The sequence below is a fragment of the Halichoerus grypus genome, chromosome 1 (genome assembly GCF_964656455.1).
Source record: "Halichoerus grypus chromosome 1, mHalGry1.hap1.1, whole genome shotgun sequence".
NCBI classification, from domain to species: domain Eukaryota; kingdom Metazoa; phylum Chordata; class Mammalia; order Carnivora; family Phocidae; genus Halichoerus; species Halichoerus grypus.
The window spans coordinates 208,688,615-208,715,545 of NC_135712.1; the positions used below are offsets into that span (position 1 = coordinate 208,688,615).

At 56.8% G+C, this 26,931-nt stretch overlaps 2 protein-coding genes across 11 annotated transcripts in view; one reads left to right on the forward strand and one right to left on the reverse strand.

Annotated features, from left to right (window-relative positions):
- Positions 1-6,097: 6,097 nt before the first annotated feature.
- TMED1 (transmembrane p24 trafficking protein 1) lies at positions 6,098-13,323 on the forward strand. 3 transcript variants are annotated; one of them, XM_036096960.2, is made up of 5 exons: positions 6,098-6,416; positions 7,119-7,216; positions 7,359-7,542; positions 8,383-8,550; positions 13,011-13,323. In XM_036096960.2, the coding sequence occupies exons 1-5, from the start codon at positions 6,234-6,236 to the stop codon at positions 13,119-13,121; spliced, it is 744 nt and encodes a 247-aa protein (XP_035952853.1). In that variant the 5' UTR covers positions 6,098-6,233; the 3' UTR covers positions 13,122-13,323. The 3 variants fall into 3 exon arrangements, with proteins under 3 accessions (XP_035952853.1, XP_077911797.1, XP_035952855.1); XM_078055671.1 differs by lacking the exon at positions 13,011-13,323 and adding an exon at positions 9,096-9,434 and having other exon boundaries at positions 6,099-6,416; XM_036096962.2 differs by lacking the exon at positions 13,011-13,323 and having other exon boundaries at positions 6,101-6,416; positions 8,383-9,043.
- DNM2 (dynamin 2) overlaps positions 9,182-26,931 on the reverse strand; it is an 85,337-nt gene continuing 67,587 nt past the window's right edge. For 3 of the 8 annotated variants that reach the window (XM_036096949.2, XM_078055664.1, XM_036096948.2), the window contains exons 14-21: positions 26,900-26,911; positions 22,792-22,905; positions 18,614-18,723; positions 15,979-16,090; positions 15,290-15,454; positions 12,617-12,849; positions 11,459-11,710; positions 10,029-10,922 (exon numbers count right to left, since the gene is read on the reverse strand). In XM_036096949.2, the coding sequence (XP_035952842.1) occupies positions 10,853-10,922; positions 11,459-11,710; positions 12,617-12,849; positions 15,290-15,454; positions 15,979-16,090; positions 18,614-18,723; positions 22,792-22,905; positions 26,900-26,911 (1,068 nt within the window). In that variant the 3' untranslated portion in view covers positions 10,029-10,852. Of the gene's footprint in view, positions 9,572-10,028; positions 10,923-11,458; positions 11,711-12,616; positions 12,850-15,289; positions 15,455-15,978; positions 16,091-18,613; positions 18,724-22,791; positions 22,906-26,899; positions 26,912-26,931 lie in introns of those variants that run through there. The other 5 variants (XM_036096952.2, XM_036096951.2, XM_036096955.2 and 2 more) reach the window with 3 other exon arrangements.

Sequence of the window (26,931 nt, forward strand, 5' to 3'; positions counted from 1 at the left end):
GAGGGAATGATATAGTTTACAGAATAAATTGCCTCCCGTTTACAGCCCAGAAACTTCCAAAGGTCTCTCTTACCAGTAAGTTTGCTTTGGTCTCAGCATTTCTGTTCAAGTCAAGCAGGTCCACCTGGAGGTTTACACCAGGGAACGATGTAGGTGTGTGGTCACTAAACAACAAAAAAGGGCCATTACGGTGGACTTTTTTTATTTGGATACACGAGGCTCATTCCAACGTCAGGACCTTTGCACATGCTGTCTCTGCTGCCTGGGACACAATTCCATTAACCTGGTAAGATTCCATTTCTCTTTCAGGTGTCAGCTTAAATATCACTTCTGGGAAATCCTTCCAGATCCCTCTGGACTTAGAAAAATTCCCTTGCTGAATTATACTACAGTGCCTTGTAATTTTCTTTTATTGAAATTAGCATGCTTATATTTTCTTTCTTTTCTTTTTTTTAAGATTTTATTTATTTATTTGACACAGAGAGAAAGACAGCGAGAGAGGGAACACAAGCAAGGGGAGTGGGAGAGGGAGAAGCAGGCTTCCCGCGAAGCAGGGAGCCCGATGCGGGGCTCGATCCCAGGACCCCAGGATCATGACCTGAGCCGAAGGCAGACACTCAACGACTGAGCCACCCAGGAGCCCCAGCATGCTTATATTTTCAAAGAACTTGTCTTTTTCTTCTAAGTTGTAGAACTTATCAGTATAAAACTCTTCATATTCCCTTATTATCCTTTTAATGTCTGTAGGGTCTGTGGTGATGTCCCCTTTTTCAATGGTAACGTGTTTTTTCTCACTTTTCTTGAATAGTCTTGCTAGGGGTTAATCAGTTTTCTTAACCTTTTTAAAGTACTAGCTTTTGGCTTTGCTATTTCTATTTTCTGCTTTTGATTTCATTGCTTTTTGTCTTATCTTTATTTTTTCTTTCTTCTATGTACCTTATGTTTCATTGGCTCTTCTTTTCTTAGCTTCTCAAGATGGAAGCTTAGATCATTGATTTTAAAATTTATCTCCAAACATAAGCATTTAAAGCTATCTATTTCCCTCTAAGTACTGCTTTAACTGCATCTCACACACTCTGACATATTGTGCCTAAGTTAGAAATATTTTATTTCCCTTGTGAATTTTTTCTATGACTCATACATTATTTAGAAATGTGTCAATTTCCAAACATTTGGGATTTCTTGATAGCTTATTGTTAGTGATTTTTTATTTAATTCCTTTGTGGCCAGAGAATGCACTCCATATACTTTCAATCCCTTGAGATTTATTGATACTTTGTTTAATGGCCCAGCATATCTTGATCCACATTCTGGATGCACTTGAAATGAAAGTACACTCTGCAGTTGCTTGATATAATATTCTGTAAATATCCATTAAATTAGGTCATGGCGGTTTACAGAACATGCTTGAATTTATCAAAATCATCCAGCTCTCTTCCTTCCAGGGGGCAGGGGTGGGTCTGTGGTGTCTCCTGTAGTTTCCCAATGCCTACCTCAGTGGTTGGCACACAGTGAACCACAACTATTCCTTGATTGTCTAACCTGAAAGCCAAAAAATATTCAGTCTATTTTTGTTGCTCTCTCCTGGGTGTGTAAGATAGAGTTAAGACAGATTCCTGGCTTATTTATTCCACCAACTGCTTACTGAGTTCCCCGAAGGGCTCGGAACTGTGCTGAGTGCCAGGGACACCATGAGGAATAAAAAACTCCTGCCCTCAGGATGCTCAGAGTTTGGCTAGAGAGTCAGACAAGCAGACAATGAGTCCAGCTGGTGAAGTGCTCTAATGGAGGCAGTCACCAAGGGGAGCTCTTAACCTAGCTTCTTCTGCAGGTTCGGGGAGGGCTTCTGGGAGGAGGAGTTATCTGACTCCAAAAGCCTGAGAAGGAAACAAAGGAAAGGACATTCTAGGTAGACGTAGTAATATGTGTGAAAGACCTTGGATGAATGTGAGGACTTCATCCTGGCAGCATTTAACCTGGTGCAGGAATCTATAACCTGGGATTTTGAATTCAGAAAAACAGACACACTTACCTGTCAGTCCGCCATCATACAGATAGCGCCCAGAAGAGGTACGACTAGGACTCATGGGCAGGGTGAAGGGAAATCAGCAAGGGATGGTGACTCCCCGGGGTCAGGAAGTTATTACCAGCCCGGGCCTAAAGTTGCTAGGGAGGGAGTTGTGGAATTTGTGGAGAACTGAAGTTGCAGGCTTTGGTAGAGACATGCAGACCAACAGAGTGGGAGCCAGAGTGTATATACCTACACCCTCCTCTCCTCCAGCCCTCAGATCTCCCTACCGGGGCCAAACCCAACTGGATGTGAGAGGAAAAGGCAGCTAAGTTGACCCGCTGTGTAGCGATCAGCTTCCAGGGGGCACAGAGCAGTGCAGGAAAGGGTGGAAAAGGGCTCTGGTAGGGCACACAAAGACTGCCCAGCACACACTCTCAGAATCTTTTGGTTATAATTGCAGGGGATTCCTGGCCTCGAGAAGCTAGTCGGTAAGCTCCCCGTGGTTGTAAGAACCCCAGGCCCACTGTAGACCAATGGTACAAAGGGAAGATGGACACTACAGGATGTGGCCTTTGTAACTGCTCCGTCTCTTCTCTGGCTACTCCCCTCCCTCCGCTCTACTTCCTTTCTGCCCTGGAGCCCTCGGAGTGCCTTCTGACCCCAGAGCGTGGTTCTGCTTGCCTCCTCTCCCTTCTGCTTCAAGTCTGAGATTCAATGCCGCCTCCTCAGGGAAGCCTTCCCTGACTCCACCCAGGTGAAACGAGCCATCCACCTACCACCTAACGTTTACTCTGTGGTACCCATAACTACCTGCAATCATCTTAGTGCTGAACTTGCTTGTGTATGATCTGCCTCCTCCACTGGGATGGCAGCTCCATGAGGACATAGAGTCTATTTTATTCACAGTGTCAGACACTCAGTAAGTATTTGTTGAACACTTGGACAGGGGATAGTTTTTGTTTAATTGAAGGAAACAAGAAACAGAAATTTCGACGAACTGAGCAAACACAGAATCAAGTTTATCCGAACTCTGGAAAACAGGCAAAGGTTTGTGCCAACCAAGTGAACACCGAATCAAAATGAAAAGGAAACTTGAACATGGCGGGAAAGCTCTGTGGTGTTTTCCCCACCCTTTCCTCATCTCCTTCCCAGCGTGGTGGAGGTCTTGAAGACGGCAGCCTGTGTCCCCAGTATGGGGCTCCCGCACCCGGTTGCTGAGGTTGGCAGTATGGCATTTGTCTGTTCTAACATGTCTGGGGGCAACCTGTGGGACTGACTCAGGGTGCTTGTCTGTTGAACTCAGAATGCATTCCTGGAAAACACTGTTAAGGCAAAGGGAAAAACCCACAGCCACCTGGGGCAAAATATCATAATCGAGAACAGCATTAACCAGTGATTTTACCAGCAAAAATGAGCTTACTCAGGAATAGCAGAGAAATGCAACCGAGGACAAGCTAGCTGCGGCAAAAGCACAGGTAGGTCTGGAGAACAAGACGAACACTTTTATAGAGGAAAGGGGAAATCCGGAAGACTTATGAACAAGAAATCCATTGGACTAAGCTGAGAGTTGGAAGTGTAGTGATGTTTCATTGGTTGAGTGGTGTCAGTCTCTCATTGGCTGGGCTGTTACCAGGAGGAGAAAACCTTTCTTCCTCCTGCTGAGGTAGTAGTCAGGTAGCAAAGTATCAGTTTGGAAGGTACATCTCTTCCTGTGGGGTCTGCAATTGTCAATGAGTGGTAGGGTGTGAGAGCTCCCCCTTCTACCTCCTGATTTCATTCTAAAGGAGGTTTCCTTTTATTAATTTTCACAACAATGGACATGCCAAAAGTTGGAAGAGCTGGGGTGAGAGTTTCTCTGGGTAATTAGGGCATTCAGAAGCACCCATATATACTGGGGGATTTAGAAAGCAATGTGCACGCCCAGGGCAGGACAAATGCTCAGAAAAAACCTGAGAAGACCCTAGGCTTTCATCTCATGCTTATCTCTAGGCTCAGCGCAAACAGGAAGTGAAGGCTAAGGCAAAATTGTAAATGATCTGGAAAAGCATTGAAGGAGTGCCCCAGAATAAATCTGGGGTAAGTTTTTTGTTTCTTTTTTCTTTCTTGAGTTTGGTCTCTATAATATATAAATAACTCTTATAACTCAGCAACAAAAAGACAACCCAATTTTAAAATGGGCAAAAGACTTGAACAGACATTTCTCCAAAAACAAAACAAAGACCTACAAATGGCCAACAAGCACCTGAAAAGGTGCTCAACATCATTAGGGAAATGCAAATCAAAACCACAACGAGATACTACTTCACAATCATTAGGATGGCTATAATAGAAATAAAATAGAAAATAGCACGTGTGGATAAGGATTTGAAGAAATTGGAGCCCTCATATGGGGTTGGTGGGAGTACAAAATGGTGTAGCTCTGTGCTCAGGGAGGAGTTTGCTGGAGATTCTATCCATCCCCTCCTTCCCCTTCTGCTCCTTCCCCCACCCCCACTCTCGCAGGCTCTCTCTAAAATAAATAAATAAAATCTTAAAAAAAATATATATATATATATTTTTAAAGATTTTTATTTTTTGACAGAGAGAGAGAGACAGCGAGAGAGGGAACACAAGCAGGGGGAGAGGGAGAGGAAGAAGCAGGCTTCCCACTGAGCAGGGAGCCCGACGCGGGGCTCCATCCCAGGACCCTGGGACCATGACCTGAGCCCAAGGGAGACGCTTAACGACTGAGCCACCCAGGCGCCCCAAAATATATATATTTTAAAAGAAATTAAAAATAAATAAAAGATCCCCCACTCTCCACCCTTCAAAATGTCCAAGCAGCAAGTCTGAATGACAGAAAACTGGGAGTGAAAAGGAACACTGACTGCACATAAACTTTGACATAACAAGGTGGTGTGACTTCCCCAAGTTCTCCAAAACCAGGAAAGAGCTGACAGCCACCAGCTGTATTCGAAGAGTAATTGTCACCAACTGCCAACCATTCCAGGCCCTATCTTTAAAGACTCAAAATTTCCCTCTATAACATTTTTTCTTATGTTTAGACAGAATCACCAAGTAGAGTCCATTTCTCCAGTGACTTCTTTGGTTATCTGCCAGCTTCCCAGAGGGTGGTCGCCTCCAAATACTCTAAGCCAGACTGAGGGAGAAGAGGTTACATGGTGGGCTGCCTAGTGGTGGGCGATCAGCCTGGAATATAGCAGATAATATATACTGAGAGTCTATAATGTGCCAAGCGCTGAACAAGCATTATCTCAATCTTCACAACAGCCCAATGAGGTAGGACAAGCATCACCCCATCCTACGGATGAGGACACTGAGGCCCGGTGGGATGATCTCAAGCCAAGGGTCGGGGGGTAGGGTGGGGGTGGGTGGCTTGAACTAGGCTTCGTGGCTCCCAGGCCCACGCTCTCCTGACTCTTAAGCACCTGGCTGTCATTTTTCCTGCCCTGGGTCACATGAATTACTCTGTTTACCTGCTGGCTCCCCGAGTTTGAGAACTTTGGGGTGCAAGGTGGGCTATGCCCCTTTACGGACTCCACGCAAGGAAACGGAGCGCCGTGGGCAAGGCTTCGTCTCGATTCCCACAGCCGCCCTATGGGGCGGTCGTTCCATCACCCCAACTACAACTGACCAAGTGAGGACCCTAAGGAGCAAAGGGAATGAAGGGTCAGGGGGCGAACCTGGAGCCACGCACAAGGAACACGAAGGCCCCACATCACTGCGAAAGGGTCTCCTTCTCGCCCCAGCCGAATCACCTTACACGTGAACCCTACAGGTCGCGTACGCGTCCAGCCTTTAACTTAGGGCCACTGCACCCACAGCAGACCGCTCAACGGCCTTTGCGCGCAGCGTACTCTCGGAAAACCGCAGGGAGGCGCCTTAGAAGGTCCCCGCCCGCCTCCGATTTAGTTGTCTTAACTTTTGCCTAAGAAACATGCGCCATCATAGTACCTGTTTTTGCCATTTTCCCACACCATCTGTTGATGGTGACTAGAGCTAGAGGCTATTCAGGAAAAAGTCTCCAGAAGGCTGAGTGTTTTAAGGCACAGAAGGCATTCATTCGGGCAGCTAAGCTCTCAGGGGGCCCTTCACTTTTCCTCTCCGTTCGCTTCACACCACCGGCAGGAGCGGCTGCCAATGAGCTCCGCCGAGTAGCAGAGGGGGCAGGGCCAGCCCTTAAAGGAACCGCGACCTCTTAGCAGACCGGAGGGTGACCCGGATGATGGCGGCCGGAGCGGCCCTAGCCTTGGCACTATGGCTACTATTGCTGCCGGTGGGGGTTGGGGGGGCAGGGCCCCCACCGATCCAGGACGGCGAGTTCACGTTCCTGCTGCCTGCGGGGAGGAAGCAGTGTTTCTACCAGTCTGCGCCGGCCAACGCAAGCCTCGAGACCGAGTACCAGGTAGAGGGTCCCGAGTCGGGGAGCAGACGAGCAAGCGGAGCCAGGGCGAGGGGGCGTGGCCAAGCAGCTGAAGCGAGGCATGGATTAAAGAGGGAGGGGGAGGAGCCGGTGCGTAAGAGCGCGGGGGCGGAGCTAGGAAGAGCGAGCCGGAGCTGGTGGAGAAGGTGCGTGGGAGCGGAGGGGGTGGGAATAATGGCAGGAGGCGGGGTTAGAGTGAGACCGCCGGGGGGGCGGGGCCATCGGTTATAAGAGAGCGCCCCTCACAGGGCAGGAACCTCACGAGTGGGCGTGGCCAAAAGTTGGCTTCGCTGACTGGGGGAGTTGGTGGGCGTGACCAAGATGCGCCACTAAAAGGGCGAGGTCAACATGAGGATGTCTCCGGGGTTGGGTTAAGGAAAGCGGGGCCCTGTCACCTCACTTGGGGTGTGGCCAGGTAAACGTCGATCAAGGACTTACGGCGGGGGCGTGACCAGATGAAAGAGCCAAACCCAGAGCTGTCCTATCAATGAAGACTGAGCCAAGGCAAGGGGCGCGGTCAGAGGGACAGGTGGGGCAGGACCAGGTTACAGGTGTAGGTGTCAGCGCTCAGGTGGGCCCCTGGTGGTCCTGGATGGGTCTGTGCGGGTTGGTCCAGCCCTGGCTTTCCCTGGCAGGTGCCCTTGGCCTACCCCTAGCCCTCCACCCTCTTACCTGTCCCCCCAGGTGATCGGAGGTGCTGGACTGGACGTGGATTTCACGCTGGAGAGCCCTCAGGGCGTGCTGCTGGTCAGTGAGTCCCGCAAGGCAGATGGGGTGCACACGTGAGTTAAGTCCCACTGTCTGCCTGGGTTTAGTTTCAGCCCTGCCCCTCCCCAGTGGCCTCAGGTTACCACCTTCCCTGCCTCTCAAAGTCTGGCTGGTGGGCCACTCTGGGTCATGTGTGTCTGTGTGTCTTTCTCCCAGGGTGGAGCCCACGGAAGCTGGGGACTACAAGCTGTGCTTTGACAACTCCTTCAGCACAATCTCTGAGAAGCTGGTGTTCTTCGAACTCATTTTTGACAGCCTGCAGGATGACGAGGAGGTCGAGGGCTGGGCAGAGGCTGTGGAGCCTGAGGAGATGCTGGATGTCAAGATGGAGGACATCAAGGTGCGCCCAGGCTGAGCCAGGGCCACTTGTCCCAGATCTCTGGCTTTGGGCAACAGTGCTCCCCTATTCTTCCACCTTGCCTGGGGTCCGCATCTGCCTGACCCAGCCCCCCTGGCGCCCCCACCTTAATTAGAATAGTAGTCACTCACAGTTAAAATAATAGCGCATTTCTAGGTGTAGGAGTTTCAAGGGCTTAAATAACTAATGAAATCTCCATATGAGGTAGGGAATGTGTTCTCAATGCCCCATTTAAACTGAGGCACAGGATGGCTAAGTAACTTTCCTAAGGCCACATAGCAACTGGCAGATCCAATATTTGAACCCAGGCAGTCTGGCTTTAGCAACTGTGCTGTTAACCACTAGTAAGTACATTCTTTTTTTAAAAATTTGTTTGTTTGTTTGTTTTATTTATTTATTCATGAGAGTCAGAGAGAGAGATAGAGAGAGGCAGCGGCAGAGGGAGAAGCAGGCTCCCCGCCTAGCAGGGAGCCCGATGCGGGACTCGATCCCAGGACCCTGGGATCGTGACCTGAGCCGAAGGCAGACGCTTAACCATCTGAGCCACCCAGGCGCCCCACTAGTAAGTACATTCTTTATACTTATTTAGGCACTCAATTCTCACCTCAATTCGGAGGAAACTGAGGCCCAGAGAGGTTAATTAACTTGCTTAAGGTCACCCAGCTCGTCAGCACAGAGAGAGGATTCAGACTCAGGCAGCCTGGCCTCAAAGTCTCCTCTCAGCTCTCTCCTCCCAAAACAGGCTCACTCCATCCCCCATTTTATTGGTCCTTGCTCCCCCAAGGGCGGAGGCCTGACCCTGCCCCTCTCTCTGCTCCACAGGAGTCCATCGAGACCATGAAGACCCGGTTGGAACGTAGCATCCAGATGCTGACGCTCCTGCGGGCCTTCGAGGCACGTGACCGCAACCTGCAGGAGGGCAACCTGGAGCGGGTCAACTTCTGGTCTGCGGTGAACGTGGCCGTGCTGCTGCTGGTGGCCGTGCTCCAGGTCTGCACGCTCAAGCGCTTTTTCCAGGACAAGCGCCCTGTGCCCACATAGCCCCAGAAGGAAGACAGGGAAAGGAGGGGCAGCAGGGCACATGTGTGTGAGATCTGGGGGTCCTTTCCCCAAACTTAGTTTCCTATGGGAGGGGAGGCCACGCAGTCATGGCCCTGAGGTCCTCGTGTGTCTCCTCCCTGCCAGGGGCCAGGCTGGAAACCCTTGTTGGCTTGGCTGACAGGCCTGGGCCCTCCAGGAGGGACCGCTCAGTGGCTGCACCTGCTTTCCTGGAAATTGTGCATGGACGGGGAGGGCACTGCAGCATTTGCATGTGACCCTTGGATATTCTGGCCCCTTGCCGTGTCCCCTCCGGTAAATGTGTGTGCCTTAGCCTGAGTCCCAGCCTGCACGGGCACTGCTTGGTGTGGGATGGGGCCCAGGAAGCAAACTCTCCCTTCCCTTCCCTCCTGGCCTTCTGAGCCAGGGTACGGTGGGAGGGGGCTTGCTGCTTGTGGGACCCCACGCCTTCCTTTGTCTCCCTGTCACCCCACCAGAGGCCTGTTGCTGCTGCTGGGGGCGGCTCCCAGGCTGGGGGCGGCCTGCTTATGCCAGGGGCCGGGAAGGAGACACGGCTGCAGTGTTCTTGCCAGGACAGTCACTTTATTGAGAGGAAGGAGTCCAGCCCCTCAGCCCAGCGCGGGGTGGGCTCTGTGTGAGGTCTGGTAACAGAACTCTAGGAGTGGGGGGCTGCATGACCACCCGCCCCTCCTGCTCTCTCTGCAGAGGCCCCGGGCAGGGCTGAGGGGTGGCCCAGCCAAAGCTTGTGCAGGAGCCTCACGGAACAAAGGGCGGTCTGGCCTGGGCACTGGAGTCAATAAATTATGGTCAGAAAATCACAGAGCCTGGTGACTGGGGCTCAGGGACACCAGCCGGGACAGACCTGCCCCCAAGGGGGCAAACCAGGCAGGCGGGAGGGGTCTCCCACGAAGCTCAGAAGAAAGGCCGGGCGGGAGCCGATGGAGGTGGTCGCCTGGGCACAAGAGAAAAATCAGAAAGCAAAGTTTAACTGTGACCCGGGCTGGGCCAGAAGGCCTTGGACCTGGGCGGAGTCCTTAGGACTGCAGTGCTGGGGAGGGGGGCCCTGACCACGGCAGTGTGGGGTGGAGGGCCAGGGCTCCCTCTCCCCTGTGTGATTCTGCTGCCCACCCCAGGCCTGTGTCAGGGGCTACAGCCAGGCCCCTGGGTTAGTATGTGTGGAGGGGGAGTGCCGAACATTTGTCTCCACTCCTGATGTGTTAGAGATTTGCCCTCTAGAGCATGGTTGCCTCTGGAAGAAGTGCTCTCCCCAAGAGCAGGGTCCCAGGAGTGAGGTGTGAGCGTGCCCACGGTAGGAGGGGAGGTGGGGTCTTTGTCGGAGGCCTGCCGGGGGAAGGCGAGCAGTCCACATGCTCAGCCTGAACGCCAACACAAAAGGCCCACACAGCAGCCACCAGAAGCTTCTTCCCTTTATTTTAGTTTATTAATAGGATACAGAGTGCAGGCACTTACAGTGGTCAGACCGAGCGAGGGGCGAGCAGGGTCTGCTCGGCGATGGGCCACCTGGGGCCCACCCCGTCGGGGAGGCCTGGGTGGGAGCCAGGAGCCCCTCAAAGCCTCCCCACTCACTCAGCCCTGAGCCCGAGGCACCCTGGGGACCTAGGAGGAGGAGAGCGAGGCCGGGAGGACGGAGGCTTCCGGACCCGGCGAAGGCACCTCCGGCAGCCGAGGCCGGCCGTGTGGTTAATACGGCCAAGGAAGGAATATTTACAACCTGCAGGGCGGGCAGCGTGGGGCCTGCTGGGCCTGGCTCACTGCCTGGAGCTCCCGCTGCGGAGAAGTGGACATGCTCCTTGGGCCCCAGGAAGGGCTGGGGGGTACAGGCACTCTTGCTGCCCCAGTTTCCAGAAGGCCTGGTCTCAGGCTTTCCTGGCCAGAGAAGCCCCAGGTTGAGTCCCCCCGGCCCCAGCCTGAATCCTCATTCGAGAGGGCGCCCCGGGTGCATTCCCTCCTCGGCTACCCTGTGGCTCCGGCCCCCAAAGTGCGACACCCCCGCTCCCGCCCTTGCCCCCGGGCTCCAGGGCCCCTTCGTTCAGTGCTGTGTCCAGCTGGGGATGGGGGCCAAGGTTAGGGAAGAGTCAGGGGGCTGCCCACAGGGAGCCTGGTCCTGGCACGTGGATGACAGGGCCAGGGGCAGCGGAGGGGCCCCCAGACCACCGAAGCTCCTGCACGGCGGGTGTGCGAAGACCCCCTGAGAACACGCCACCCCGGCGGCCTAGTCGAGCAGGGATGGCTCGGCTGGGCGGATAATGGTGGGCCGGCTGGGCGCAGCAGGGGGTCTTCTGCTGCAAAGAGAATAAAGACAGATGGGGAGGGGGAGGGGGAGATGGCAGTGAGGCCCTAAGTAGGACGAGGGAGGGGACCCAGGCCCCACCGCCCCCGCCCCAGGGTGCTGCCTGATGCCCCAAAAGCTGCTAGAGTGCCACGGAGGAGCTGGAGCTGTGTGGCCCCGGCTGAGTCCCCGCCCAGCCTGGCCCCTGGGTTTCTCACGGGACAAGGGTGGCGAACGGAGCCTGGCCTGCAGGGCGGGGTGAGGAAGGGCAGGGGTGTGCGACGGCTCACGCGTGTGTCCTCAGTAAGGAAACAAAGGTCAAAACTAGGAGAAGGGGCCCCACGTGAGGAGTCCCAATCTGTGTGGTGGGCCACCTGCTCAGGCAGAGGCCAGGCCTGGGAGCCCCGGTGTCACCCTGACTCTCCACCGCTCTGTGACTTTGGGCAAGCAAGTTGGCCTCTCTGGGCTTCAGTTTTCACACCAGCCACATGCGGATGAAGACTCCATTCCCCGCAGGGCGCGGGCAGTGAGGGGGCCGTCCAGCCTTACCTGGGCACTCCAGGGGGGATGCCGGGTGGAATCCGAGCCGGCCGAGATGGAACCTGAGGCGGGGCCGAGAAGGGGTCATTGTTGGCAAACACGCTCTGGGGTCCAGGCCTGGACGGGATGGGGGGCGCGGCGAAGGAGGCTGCTGCCCCCACTGGCACGGGAATCAGAGGGGGCCCTGGGGTCGGGCCTCTCACTGCTGGCGGCCGGCCCGGGGGATGCGCGCTGGACATGGGTCGGCGCTGTGGAGTGGGGCTGTGGAGGAAGGAGAGGGTGTGAGCCGGAGAAGGGGGTGGGGAGCACCAGCCTTGCCGGGGTGCCTGTGGAAACCCGAGGGGGCCGGGGTGTGGCGCTGGCTGGGGCCCCTCCATCCACCCCGCCCCCACCTACTTAGCAGTGGCTGTGCCCCCACCTAAAACCTGCACCAGGGCCTCCCTGTGCCTCTGGCTCAGCCACCAGGGGCTCCTGCTTCCCTCTGACCTCACTCCCAGGGCCACTTCCCTCTCACCAGCCCTGCCAGGGCCTGCCAGCTTCCCTGTCTCTTCCAGTCCACGCTCATTCGAACCCCTGCCCTGGGTACTCCACAGGCTGCCCCCCCAGGCCGGAGCACCCGCTGTTCCCTCTCCCTAAGTAACTCCATGGCTCCTTGAGGCCTCAGCAGGGCCGGCACCTTCTAGGAGATTCCCCTGACCCACCCTCTGTCCTCCTGCCACCTGCCCTGTCACTGGTCGGGTGTCCCTGCCTGAGGCCCTGCGTTGCCCATGCCAGCGTCTCATTTCCATCCGCCAGCTCTGAGGTGGTTGGGGGGGCCAGGGACAGGCCAGTCATGCCCTCCAGCTGCTGCTGCAGACCCTCCCCAACCTGCCATTCTCATCTGCGCTCTGTGCTCCAGGACGACGACCCCATGGCCCCCGCTGCCCCAGCCTCTTGCCCTCTCTGGCTTCCGCTTGGGCTTCACCAATGGAAAACACCAGGAGTCAGATGGGCCCTCCACCCAACGCTTCCCTCTCCTTGTCGCTTCAGGCCCAGGCCGGGGAGCAGCAACCACTGTGGCTCAGGCCCCTTCACCCCACCCGCCCCTGGGCTGGGCCCTGATGGGACACATGGGGGGACCGGCGGGCAGCAGCCTCTGCAGGCTACAGGGGCCCAGGCCTCTCGGACCTGTGGCTGCCCGTGCTCTGGAGCCAGGTGTCGTCGACGGGCGGGGGCACGGGCGTGGACACGGTGCTGGTGCTGATGTCCCCGATGATGTTGAGGGCCTCCTTGAGCGCATGGTACATGCGCAGCATGTCGTCCCGCCGCTGGGCCTGGTCGGCCGACTCCTCCATAAGGCTGCTCTGGTCCGCCGAGGAGTACAGGTAGGCCAGCAGCTCATGGTGGATGAAGGCCTTTGTCTGGGGGGCAAGGGGCAGAGAGGTCAGGGCGTCCCCCCACACCTGCCGTTACGACAGGCTGCAGAAGCATCCGCCACACTGGGTGGGCTGTCTGGTCTTTTTTTTTTTTTTTTTTAAAGATTTTATTTATTTATTTAATTAACAGAGAGAGAGAGAGAGAGAGAGAGAGAGACCGCAAGAGAGGGAACACAAGCAGGGGGAGTGGCAGAGGGAGAAGCAGGCTTCCCGCCGAGCAGAGAGCCCGTGGATCCTGGGATCATGACCCGAGCTGAAGGCAGTTGCTTAACCAACTGAGCCACCCAGGCGCCCCAGGCTGTCTGGTCTTTAACTTTACTGTGCGATGTATATGATGTTTGAAACGCACGTGAGCTGTCTGCCGAGTCTCTCGGGGGCCCCTTCACGTGTCCTTGCAGCCCATTCCACGAGACGCTTATTAAACTTGAATCCTGCCTCTTTTACTGCTGTCTTTCCTCCCATTTGTTGTCTTCAAGCTGGCTTTCATTAAAAAACTCCTAGTTTCTGTTAATTTTATAATTTGTTCCTTCCTAAAACCTCCTACAGGATACAGGAGTTTTTTCAGTTACTTTTATGGAGTTTCTAGGTACCTGTTCGTGTGTCCAGGAGCTTCTCCAACTAGGACCAAGTTTCCTATTCCTTTTCAGTGTTTCACACCTCTAAATGATTTTTCTGATTGAACTGTACTAGCTAGTAACTCGACAAGAAAGTTTGCTTGTTTGTTTGAAGATTTTTATTTATTTTAGAGAGGGAGAGAAGAGTGCGCGTGAGCAGGGGGAAGAACAGAGGGAGAGAGGATCCCCAAGCTGACTCCCCACTGAGCACAGAGCCTGACGTGGGACTCGATCCCAGGACCCTAGATCATGCCCTGAGCCGAAATCAAGAGCCGGACGCTCAACTGAGCCATCCAGGCGCCCCTCAAGAAGGTTTTAAACACAAGTGGAGAGAGCCAACTTGTTCTGGATTTTAGAGGGGATGCTTTCCGAGCTTTCCCCTTCAGGGCAAGAGTGGTTTTGAGACTGAAACACACAGACTCATAACAAAAGGCTCCTTCTACCATTGTCTTTTTTAAGAATAGATGCTGACTTTTCCCAGATGAACTTTCAGCATCTGCAAAAATGACCAGGCTTGAGAGTTCATTTCCCTCCCCTTTTAGACAAATGGAGCCCTCCAGTACATTCTGTTATGCTCCACAGTTTTCCACTTCATGACTGAGCGTTATCATCAACCCGGAAATCCTCCTCCTCCTTCTTTTTGATAGAATAGCTATGTACTAAACGGATTCTATTAAGGGGACAGAGATTTCCAATCTTTGGCCACTACACAACAATGCTAAAATAATAAGCATGTATGTGCTCAATTTGAATATGGGCAAAGGGCTCTGTGGGAAAAATTCCTGCAAATAGAACTTTGGAGCCAAACCACATATGCATTTTAAATTTCATAGCGGCAGAAGCAAGTATATCATAAATCCCATTTATATGTGAGGGATATACCAGCACACCCATGAAACTTAGCACCGCTCACCCCGAAGGAGATAGTGAAGAACATAGTAAGAAGAGGGATTTGGGATTTTTGCTTTAGACCGTGTTACACGGAGAGCTTTTATAGGCACGACATAAGCCAAACCTGGCCTACATAGATTCCTGAGTGCCTCGCTGAGCTGAAGGCCCGAGATAGGAGCCCCCCGCAACCCTCCCAGCAACCTAGAGTGGGAGACCTTAGTGCAGCTGCATTTCACCAAAGAGGAGCCTAAAGCCCTGAGCATCTCGGGAGCCCTGGGGGAGGCATGTAATGCCCCCGAGTGAAGGTGGGCTGGGCTGCAGGCCATCAGGAGGCCACAGTTCCGGACATACTCAGTCTGGATTTTAATCCCACCTCCCACTCTTCTGAGTGACTCAGGGCAGGTTTCTTGACCTTGCCGGGCCTCGTTGTCCTGTCTATAAAATGGACACGATAGTCCCTCTCCTAGGGTTATCATAAGGCCGAAAAAAGTCAGAGGAAGTGTAGCTTCAAGTACCTATGTAAATGGGAGTGAGCCCCATGTGGCCTGCACCTTCCAATTTGCCAAGAGAGGCTGAGAATCCTGATTCTGATGTTAAAAAGGTAGTGACTCACTCTAATTTTACATTTTATACAAACAATGTTGGGGCGCCTGGGTGGCTCAGTCGGTTGGGTGTCTGCCTTCGGCTCAGGTCATGGTCCTGGGGTCGAGATCAGGTCCCGCATCAGGTTCCTTGCTCAGCGGGGAGTCTGCTTCTCCTTCTGCCCCTCCCCTTGCTCATGGCTCTCCCTCCCTCTCTCTCAAATAAATAAATAAAATCTTGAAAAACAAAAACCAACAGTGTTCAGGCCAAATCTGGCTGTGGCGGCCCTGGCCCCCTCCCCCGTGACGGGCAGGCCCTGGCGGAGGCCGGGCACTCACATTGTTGATCATGAGGTGCATGATGGTCTTTGGCATGAGGTCGCGGATGGACTTGTTGATGATGGCCACATAGGAGTCCACCAGGTTGCGGATGGTCTCCACCTGCCGCTCGAGTTGCGGGTCCATGGAGAAGGTGTTCTCCTGGACTCCATCCTCATTTTCTGCCTGTAGGGGGAGAGAGCAGATGGTGAGGGGTGATCGTGACCTGGGGCGAGAGTGGGGAGCCCCCATTCTCTGGGAAGTGCTTGCCCTGTCCTGCCCACCACCAGCTTTCTGGGGATGTCCCCGATGGTCAGGTCAGCACTGTGGGGCCCTGCCTGCCCATGGCCTGTGCTGCCCGGACCTAGGGTGACCATGGCCTACGGTGATTAGACCTTCTCACCGGGGACTGGAACATGTTAATTTTGGGGCCGAGGGCAGCCATGTTCACTCCACCTCAAGGACAGGAGGAGGAAAGCGAACAAAACAGATGGGATCCCAGGCCATGTATCTCCCCGGCCTTGGCTTTAGTTGGAGAATCTTCTGGGCCCTGATGGCAGAACCCTCTCCCCCTTTCTCCTTTGTTTGCTTAAGAGAGTACGGGCTACGTGCCTGGAAATGACCTATCCAGCGAGACACTGGACCCCTTCCTCTCCCAGGAGGGGTCAGCTCAGCCCAAGGTGTGTCAGCCGGGCAGCACAGTTCCTCACCTGGTCCTTCTCGGGGTAGACCCCGGCTCGGAGGAACGAGGCCTTCCAGCTGTCCACGTCCTCCTGGGAGTCACAGGCCAGCTCAATCTGCCGAAGGTCCTTGTAGACGTTCCTGCAGCGAGAGAAGAGGCACGTTCCTGACCCTGCCCGTGGGCCTGCCGGGTGCAGGAGCTGGAGCGTGGGCTCTGGGCTCTGACGGACGGGGACTCACACCTGACCCAGGCACAACCCGAGCCCTGGGATGGCAGGAGCATCTGCATCCTATCGGGCTGACGGAGCAAAGTCAGTGCCTACAGCATCCAGAACCGTACCAAGGGCAGAGCGAGTGCTCATCGGCATCTAGCAGCATCGAGGGGTTTTGTTTTTGGGCTTTAGTCGATGCCTCTCTTTTCCCTGGAAACTGCTCCCCTTTCATGCTCTCCTGTGGGGGCCAAAGGCTGTCAAAGATACTCTCAGAAGTGGGCAGGTGTCCCTCAACACCCCTGGTTGGGCAGCTCCCAGCAAGGTGTTTTCAGGGAGGTGACAGCAAAGTTGTCCAAAAGAACATTCTGTGACGGCAGGATCGTTCTCAACTGCTGTTGTCAGCCGCGGTAGCGAGAAGCCACAGGTGGATTCTTTGTGAGCACCATGAATAGTGCTAGGGCGACGAAGGAAGTTAATTCGGGTTGCATTTCATTTCAGCCAATTTACATTTAAATCGCTACATGAGGCCAGTGGCTACCGCACTGGATAGTGTAGGTCTAGAATGTGCCCCGACTCCTGGGCGCTGGGCTGGGGCGGGCGGAGGGCTGTGGAGCTGTCCAAGGACGGGACTGAGACTCCCAGCGAAGGCATGTGAGATGCTGGGCGAATGTGGGTCTGCGAGCAGAAGGAAGGCTCGAAGCCACAGGCTGGAGGAAAAGCAGATGGACACTATTTATGGCTGGCATTTATGGCCGGTGTTCTGTAGGCCAGGATCTGTGCCACACACACGCCATCCTGTCCCACAGGGCAGGTGTGGCCAAGACGGCCAAGCTGTCCCAAAGCTTCTGTGTGAGATCGGAGTTTGAGGTTAGTCATGGCCTCGTGACAGAGCTACGGCCGGCGAGCAGTCCGTGAGTGGCTGCCCTCAGACTTCTGGAAGGAGTCTTAGGGAGTGAGGGGCACGCCTTCGTTGCTCCTTCTCCTCCTCCCTAGGACTGCCTGGAACATCAGGATGGCTGGACCTTGGGCAGCCATCCTGAAAAAGGAGGAGGAGGTCTCAGGAGTAGGAGCACCTGGGCCTGGAAGCCTGTGGAGCTGCCCCACCTGCCCTGGAGGGTAAAGCCGTAGAAAACCCAAACTTCTATCTTGTTTCCATGACTATTATTCTGGCTTTCCTGAGCTCACTCCTAAATGCTATGCTAGGTACGACCTTCACCCCCTTGCACAGGGGATCAGGGGCCGGGGAGGCGGGGCAGCTCTCCTGCATGCAGCAAGGAAGAGCCTCCCAGCAGGCCTATCCCAGGACAAAGCCCAGGTTCTCCCACGTGCCCTCAGGCTTCTTAGGTAGGGGAGATGGGGGCGCAGACGGAGGAGCCAAAGAGATACAAAGGTTTTTGGAGCCAGATGATGGCCAAGTGGGCCCCAGAGCTTTCGGCCAGCCCAGAACAAAGCTGGATTGAGCTATTCTTACATAAAACGTGACATGAGGCTTGCTTCGAACCGACGGGAGCGTGGGAGCGATGGGCAGCAGGGAAGGTGGTCCTGGGGGAGCAGGGAGGATGTGTCCACACTCAGCCCTTCCTCCTGCTCTCGGACCTCCTGCCAGAGCTGGGCCTCTTCCCAAGCTGAGGAAAGCATCTTTGTTTTTGCTAACGTCTTCCCCCAAAGCCCGTGGGGGTGGATTCACCAGGGGCCTCCTGGGCCCTCCTCTGTCTACACTCACCCAGGGGTCTCACCCCATCTAGGACTTTGAACACTGCCTTGCAATAACAACACCCCAGTTCACACCCTGCCTGGAGCTCGTTCCAGAACACCAGACTCTTGTACCTACAGAGCTGCCTTCCCGACTTCCCCACGTGGTGTCTCACAGGCCTCTCTCCCTCGGTGTGGCCCAAACCCAGCCCCTGACCGTCCCCAAGCCTACTCTGCCTTTGCCTTCCCCATCTCAGCGAGGGCAGCTCGGTTCCTGCAGGTGCTCAGGGTCCCCAGGAAATGCCCTCCTCTCTTGCATCCATATCCACCAGGAGTTTGGTCAGCTCTGACTCTCAGAATAGGCCGCCCCCTCTAAGTCCTCAGCCCTACCTGGGCCTGGCCCCCACTATCTCCCACCTGGACCAGTGCCACCCAATCAGCCCTGGTCTCCCAGCTCCAGCCCTGACCCCCATTGTGCCCCCCCCCACAGCCACTGCGGGGTGCCCGTGAACACCCGAGCCAGGGCCAGTCCCTCCTCTGCTCAGAACCCTCTATGGCTCCCACCTCACTTCATCATGTCTGCCCAGAGATCCTCCTCCCTGCCCACATGCTGGAAGCACCCATGGCAGTTTTCTGCCTCTTACTTGATTCCCTTTCTAGAACATGAGACCCCGGGGCAGGGACTTTATGCAGAAAGTGCTCAGTGGATGCTGCTGAATGACCAAACGAGGCCAGTGACCTTGGCCCGGTGGGCCCTCACCTCTGCTCCGTGTTGAAGATGGCGAAGACGTGCTTGTTGGACATGAAGCCTTTCTCCACATCGCGGATTTTAAGGTTGTCCAGAGGCAGCATGTACTTCTTCTCCTTCTCCTGAGGGTGGAAGGGGAGGGGTCACCATGGACTGTTTAACAGGATCTGAGGATGCCCTGGGCTGGACGCCACCCCAGGGCCTTTGCTGGAATGCTCCTCCCAATGCCCACATGGCTTCCTCATGCGTCCTTCAGGTTTCTGGGCAGAGGGGACTCTCCTGGAGAGGCCTGACCTGTCCCCACCCTGCTTGCTTGCTCTCTCTCTCTCACCAACCCCCATCCTCCTCCTCCTCTTGGTACTTTCCCTCATGTAACTGGACACACCACATCATCTTGCTCATGGACTTAGGCTACCGTCTGTCACCCGGCCTGGTCTGTCAGTTACTCAAGGTCAGGGACTCCTGTTTCTTTTGTTCACTGCCGACACACTGTGGATACTCGACATTGGCTAGCTCTCATTCTACCCAGAATCCAACCTCTTCTCCACCAGGTTGCGTGAATGAAACCATTAACTACTACATCTTCATGATGAGCCTGTAACTGAGTTACCACTGTGATCCCATTTTATAGAGAGGGAGACTGAGGCCAAGTGGGGCAGGCGACGATTCAGGGGTGGGGCTGGGATTTAAAATTCATCAGCTTCAGAAGTTCCTGGAGCTGAAAAGTGAGGCCCCTCGAGGTCATGCCTGAGCTCCAAGGCCACAGAAGTGTTACTCACTTCCTAAGGGCAGTCCTGTTCAGGAAGTGCCCACTGAGTGCCCGGCCTCAGTCCTGATGACTGCCGGGGAAGCAGCTCAGGGAGGATGTGGGTCACGGAAACCAACGTTTACTCACCGACAGTGGCTAAGCACCCACTGTACTCCCAGCATGGGGCTGGGCCCCTGCAGGTGCATGGGGACAGCGTGTGTGGGGGGCGCATTAATGAGTTTTCTACATCAGGAAACCAGAAAACAGCATCAGGGTGCATCAGGATCCCCTGGCTCCCAGGCCCATGTGACCCACAGTCGCTCCAGTGACCTTCCCCCATGTCTTCCAGGGAAGCGCTGCGCTCAGAGAGGGAAGGTGGCTGCCACACGGCAGGGGGAGTGGGCCACAGTGGGACTTCAGAAGCCCATGTGCCCCAAAGCCAGGTTCTGCCCATCACCCTTTATGTCCGGGCTTCACCCAGGAATTCACTTTTCGCCTGTTTTGTCCCTGTGTACCAGAAGGCCCCAGAACAGAGCCCAACGTGCTGCTGCCTCCAAATTCCGGAACAGCCACAGAGATTGAGGGGAAGGGGGCCAGGGGATCCCTAGCAGGTGGGGGCTGGCTCCAAGTTTCAGGACGACAGGAAGAGAGGCAGGAGTGAGCAGCAGGCTTGGGTGCATGGGCTTGGCCCTGCAGCCTTAGGAGCTCAGATGGGCTCTGCCCCTCCCTGGCCATATGCTCTTGGGCAAGCCACTGCCCCTCTCTGCCTCAGTTTCCTCATCTGTCAAAGGTGGACAGGGGTCCTGCCCTCCCTGTGCGAGGTGAGGATTAAGGTGAGCGTATGAGGCACTACTAGGGTTTTCTTTTGTGTGTCTCTCATGCCTGTGGCTCCAGAGTCCATTCCCTGGGCTCTGGCAGAGAAGGAAGCAGGGCAGAGTGCTCCTTCCGGCCGAGCTGCAGTGAGGAGCAGAAGAGGGGCCCGGGGGCCATGGAGCCGGGAAAGCCTCGTTCAGGCTGCATACTGGGAGTCCAAGGACAGAGGGTGGCAAAGAAAGGCTCCAGGCAAGGCCCAGGGCCCCACCAACCTCTGCGAGAAAAGTCTTGGGGGCTTTAGAAGGGGCCCGGGCTGGGGTTCCCCGCCCGGAAGATGGTGGAAGGGCCTCTGCTGCCCCCACCCTGCTGTGTCAGGAGGCAGGAAGCTTCCAGTCGGCCAGCCAGGCCAAGTAACTGAGTCACAGTCCTTGTGGGCCCTGAGCGAGACGCCACATCTGGAACTGTTTATAGTGTGATTCCGCCCAGAGCGCAGCGACTGCCTTCCTGGGCTGCTGACACGCACACAGAGCCGCAGAGCCGTGCGCACACCCCGCCCCCACCCGACCCCCGAAGAGACCTTCGCCTGCACACACAGGCCGCGGACCCAAGCCCTCCCTCCCGCCCACGCCCACCCGCTCCCCAACCCCCTCCTTAGGATTTCCTGCAAACCCACAACTTTCTCCAGATGCGAGCCGGCCCCAGCCGTGCCACGTCAGAAGAGACGAAGTGGATCGGCGCAGGCAGTGGCCTCCTCGCCTGCTCCGAGGGGCCGGGGCGCGGTGGCCCGACTTGCCCCCTCCCCCCCGGGGGGCCTGCAGGATGGACAGCCGGCCCCGCCAACCCAGTGTTCAGACTACCTGTTCAGGGGGCTCTGAATGTGTACAGTAGTCTGCACATTGGTTAGGCTGGGCTCGGGCAAGCGGCGCATCAGGACTTGCACCCCCCAAACTTGCTGCCGCCTCCACAGCGAGGCAGACCCGGAGGTGAGTGTCGGTGCCCGCCGCCCTGCTTCCCACTGGGGTGGAGACCTGGACAAAAGACTGGGGAGTCACAAAAGGGCCTGGGTGGGAGGAGAGGTGCCAGGGCGAGGCAGAGGGAGCCTGCCGCCCGCTGAGGGGTCGGGGGGCTCTTGGCTGAATCGGTCCCCTATTCCTACCCCACACCGGAACTGCTTCCTCTCGGTGGTTTTTCAAAATAAAGAAATACGTTTTGCCTCTCTGAGGGGTCTCTGAGAAGGTGGCCTGGTCGTCGGGGGGTCTCGGCCACGTGTGTAACTCTGAGGGTCCCTCCCGATCTGAGCCTGCTTTGTGTCTGGGGCGCACACAGGGCCCCTTTCACAGGCCTGCTGGTTCTCGTTACTGCCGGCGGGCGCTCCCCCCTCGTCCCGCCCGGCGCTTCCGTGCCTCTGGTCTGGCCCACAGGAGGGTCTGGGGCTCCTGCTCTCGACACGCACACGACGGGAAAATGAAGGAGCCCCTCCTACGCTGAAGGAAGGAGCTCTGAAAACTGGACTGGCGGGGAACTGCCGGGACGGGGTTTGGGCCCAGAAGTCCCTCTACAGCTGCCCGAGGCTGTGGCCAAGGCTGGCACTCCCACCCTGGGCAGAGATGCCTGGGCCCAAGGTGGAGACCAGTCCTCGGCGTGCCCGGCAGCTGATGCACCCAGAGCAGACTGGGCTTCAGACAACAGGGGCGGAAGGAGGGTGAAAATGCAAAAGCGTCATCCCCACCCGCCCTCAGACAGACTTGTTAATGCCTCCGCTTCGGGCCTCTGTCAGACGCCTAACACCGCCCCGGCCAACGGGGAGAGCCTGTAGGCCCAGGAAAGTGAGAGGAACACAGTGCCCCTCGCTGGTGACCCTCAGAAGCCAGCCCAGCCCACAATAGAGCAACAGGCAGTCACCCTGGGGCGGCATCGTTCCCGAGGCCACTAAGCCGCGGCCATGTTGTTAAGAGAACGAAGCAAAGCGATGGGCCACTCGGGACGGGAGGATGGGCCCGTGTGGAGGCGAAGGGACCCAGACAGCGGCACTGCCCGAGGCTGCCCACTGGACTCGCAGCCCTTGTCCCCAGGGTCATGGAGACTGCGGTATGAGGCGGCCTGCAGGCTACTCGCCCGGGTCAGTGCTCCCAGAGGCCTCCGCACGTCCTTTGGATAAGGACAAGCACATGCGGACTGCTCGAAAGACACCATAGCTAGGCCCGTCCCGGGGCCCATTCCGCTCTACTTCGTAGATGGGGAAACAGAGGCCTAAGGAGGCTAAGGGCCCGGCTGAGCCTGTGCAGGCTGCAGACGCTGGAAGCCCAGCACCTCAGCAGCCTGGCTGTGAGCCTGAGTCCCTGACCTCGGGCCCTGCCCGCTCTGAGAGCCAGGGATGCCTCACTGTGACTTTGGGGGCTGGGGTCAGTTTCCAGCCCGCTGAGGGCTCCCCTCCCCCATCTCCCTTCCAGCCTGGAGGAGTGGAGCTGCCACCCGGCTGGACCCCTAGGGGGCCAGCCTGGCCATTACCATTCTCTGCCGGAGCTCTGGGATCCTGGCGGTGCTCAGGGAGCCTTTCTTGAATGAACCAGAGTGAATGAGTGAGCACCCACCCATCCCAGCCCCACTGCCCTGCCCCCCAGCCACTCACCTCCTCATCCTTGTACCAGGATAGAGACTCCGCGGTCAGCACAAACCAGTACTCCTTGGAGCCGCCCTTCATCAGGCTGATGTTGTTGATGGTCAGCCAGCCCCTGCGGATCACCTGGGGGGGAGGGTGTCGCTCAGAGGACAACGCCTGCCGCCCCGCCCGGCCCACCCCTGCGCAGTGGCCAGGGCCCTTGTCCCCAGTAAGGAAGAGGGACCATGGCAGGGACACCTCCAGCCCGAAGCCAGGCGACCCAACTCCACCTTGCCCCTAAGCATTTCCCACTGGCAACCAACATGGGACGCCCAGGCAGACAGACACAGGGCACGCACGCTCACTCGCAGGCCCAGGGCTGACAGGGAGCGGACCCCCAGGAGACCCCCTGCACACACGGGGTTAGGTTCTGTTCACACAGGCAAGAACGGGTATGCCCGGCTAGAAGGGGCCCAGGGAAGGTCCCAGGCCCATACGTGTGTCACATGGGACGTGACCATTGGAGGAATCACACCTGCAAGAGGCAGGTACCATGCCGCCCTCAGACCCCGCCCCTTGCACCCTCTGGAAGGCGGCTGTTGAGGGAAGGCTGGAGGAACCTGCCACACAATGGAAGGGTTCTTTCTCTCCTTTCGTGGCTGACCAGCAGAGGCTCAACACGCAGCAGCAACTCTGCTGCCCATTCTGTTGGCTCATCTGCCCAACTCACTCAGAAGGACAGTCGGTGGGCAAAGGGACCTGCGCTGAACAGGGATCGTGGCCAGTCTCTGTCCTGGGGCTCCCTCCCCCACAGCCTCTTTCCAGAAATTAGGAGGAAGGGATGCTTCCACCCAGAGGGCTGGAGCCAAAGGTCTGAGCCTGGGGAACCTGCAGGGGGATCATGCCCCACGCTGGCTTCAAACCCGGGGGCAGGCCTACTTTTCTCTGACATGTTAAGGTTCTGGCTGGAAGATCCCCAGATGGGGCTCATCTGGCCGCAGCAGTCATCTGAGTAGGAGGCAGAACCCAGGCCTACGCAGAGGACTCACCTGACAGCTATATGTAGGCAGCCTGGGGGGCCATGGTCCTATGGTCCCTGGGTCATGAGGTATGTGTGGGCCGGAGCTACCCATCAGTCTGGACTGGGGACCCCAGGGCAGCGGGAAGCACATGGAGACACAGGCAGGGCCATCTGGGGCCCAGGCAGCAACAGACCGGGCCAAGCTACAGACGTGCGGCCAAGGACAGCTGGGAAGGACTGGTATGGAGTCCCCCCCAGGGTGGGGCGTGGCAAAAGCACCGGAGATGGGGCTCCAGGGATGACTCTGGGGGCTACATGTCTTCCTAATGGGTGGGTCTCAAGAGGGTCTTCATCCCCTGCTCTCTGACCTGCCCCCAAGCCTGTCAAATCTTCACAGGGCCCCCTGCCTCCTATGGCTGGAATCAGGCTCTGAGCCTCAGAGGCCATGAAGGTGGAGGTGGCCTGAGTGCACCCAGGGACCCCTGCACTACCCGGAAGCCCTTGCCCAGGCTGGGGACAGCACGGGATCCCACCTGGCAGCCCTTCTCCAGGCTTCCTAGTGATGACAAGAGCCCCGGGGAGACCTGTGGCCACCAGGAAGCACCTGCCCAACCATGGGCTGCCTGGCGGGCTAGGCGGCAGAGGCTTCCGGCCCCAGTACGCTCATCCTTGCAGGGCACCCTGGTTTAGGACTGAACATCTGGAGTCCTGGGAACACCCCCATGCCCAGGCAAAGGGGAATGTCTGGTCACGCTGGGGGCAAGGCTGGTCTTCAGACCCAGGCCCGAGGCCATCCTGCACATGACCCGGGAAGGAGTCCCTGGCCCCAGGGCGGTGCGGGTCTGTGTGTTCACACCGGCTCCTTCCTTCCCCACCCCAGGGGGCGGGGCAGGGCCTGCTTAGCCTTAGCCCAGGCCAGGCAGATTAGATACTTCTAAACTTCAGTCACTGACAACCAGGGGAAGGGGAGCAGGAGGTGAACACAGGTGGTGAACGCTCCCCAGAAGAGAAATCTTCACAGGGTGAGGCCTCTCTACTCTGGGGCCCAGCCTAGCTCCCAAGGGGGCAGACGTGCCCCACTGGCTCCTCAGGGGCCTGGCTCACCTGCCGCCACCCTCAGTGAGCAGCGGGCAGAGCTGGCCGACAGGGCCCTGGCCACGCTATGGGCAGTGTGGCCTCGGGGTGGAGGCACTGCCGGGCCGGGCCGGGAATGGCACAGCTGAGCCTTGAGGCAGGAGGCTGCTGGGCAGACTTGGAGAAGCCTCCAAGGTCCCCTTCCCCTCGAGCTGCCCAGAGAGCTGTCTGTGTGGGAGCCAAGTGGGGTCAGAGACGAAATCCCACCCTGGGGAGTTGTAAGCCGTGGGCTGCAGACACACGCGCGCGTGGAGTCTAGAGGAGAGGGAGTTGCGCCTCCTCATCCAAAAGCCAGACTTGTGCCCCAGGGGCCTGGCTTAGAAGGAGGGGGGCAGGGGACAGAAGAGGCAGGCAGGCTCCCACGCTCCAGGGTGCACAGCGACAGGCATGCAGGCACGCCCGGGACGGGAGGAAGGGCCGCTGGGAGCAGAACGGGCGGGCGGCTGGCAGGAAGCAGCAAGCTGGGGCCCGCCGGCAGGGTGGGTCAGCCTCCTCCTGGGTGAGGGTCTCAGCCTGAGTCGCCCGGGACAGGAATGGAAACCGTGGCTGGGAGACCCGGGGGGCCCACAGCCTTGACGGATGTGGCAGGGCTGGGCTTTGTGGTTGGGGACTTGGAATCTGGCAGGAAAAGAATGACTAAACTTCTTGGGGTGCGAGAAGCAGGCCCCTGGGCCACATGTGGAGGGAGGAAACGGTTCAAAGAGCACTGGGGGCGACATGGGGAAAAGTGGGAGCCACAGGCCTAAGGACCAGCCATTCTTCCTGCCACTACCCCCACCCGACCATGCCCAGCGTTGGCTCTCTGTGCACCTTCCACACCCCGGATGCAGTGCAGCCCTGGCACAGGATCGGCTCAGCTACTGCAAAGACCCCCAGGGCTCACCAGAAGATCCCTGCCAGAGGGCAGCAGCTGGGCCGCCCAGTGCCTCAGGGGCCGGAGGTGGGAGAACATCCCAGAGAAAGGAGGCCTAGGCCTTGCTCTCTGAGGTGGAGAGCTGGGGCTGAAGCCCGCTGCCTGGAGGTGAGCACCTTGAAAACAGCTCACCTCTCAAGATGGGAGCAGTACCTGCTCCCCACTGGGCTGGGCCACACTCGGAGAGGAGGTGTTCCCTATAACAGGGATGGCAAATACCATTCATGGCGGGCAGCCCCACTGATCAATGCGTGGCAGCTGCCACCTTAGTGAGAATTCCAGACGCAGCCGGAAAGGGTGCTAGGATCGATTAGTGATGTCTGCCGCAGGCCAGATACAAGAGGAGGGAGCAAGTGGAACAGACCTGATCAATCATCGTATCTGCCACGGGGACAGAAGGATAGTGGCAGCATCCAGGAGAGAGTTCCCTGATCAATCAGTCATGTCTCTCATGGGTGTTGGAGGGGTGTCACGTGCAAAGCTACAACGTGGAAAAAGCATTCTTTGACCAGTTAGTCACATCTGCCACAGAATGGGGAGTGGTGGCATGCTCAGGAAAGAATGCCAGGATTGATTAGCTGTGCCTACCTCCGGCAGAGCCAGGGAGAGGCACAAAGGAAAGAGTGCTGGATCCATTAGTAATGTCTGCCGTGAGTGCAGGAGGAGGAAATTTCGGCATGGTGATGTCTGCACTGGAGTGGTGGCAGCGGCAAGAACGAGTTCCAGTAGGACTTAAGCAAAATCTTCCCTGGCCAGGGAGGTGAGGGGAGGGAAGCTTGGGAGGTGTTAGCTGAATATTTGCCATCCCTGACCTATAGGAAACTAGCTAAATGTGTCAGGAATGGGCTGGAGGGTGGGCCTCCTACAAGGATGGTGGTCAGGTTAGTGTCTGTGTGAGTTGGCTTATGCCCAGGGAAACACGAAGTCCGGCGGGCGTTGGCCATGGCAGGCGGTTTTTAGGTTAGCTTGATTTTTAGTTGTTTCGTTATTCTAGGGACATTACAGGGTGGCGGGGTCTCCACCACTCTTAGGTTCTCTAATGTTTGCTACCACGCTAAGTGGGTACTTACCAAGATCTCCCCCTTTGAAAATGCAAAGTTAG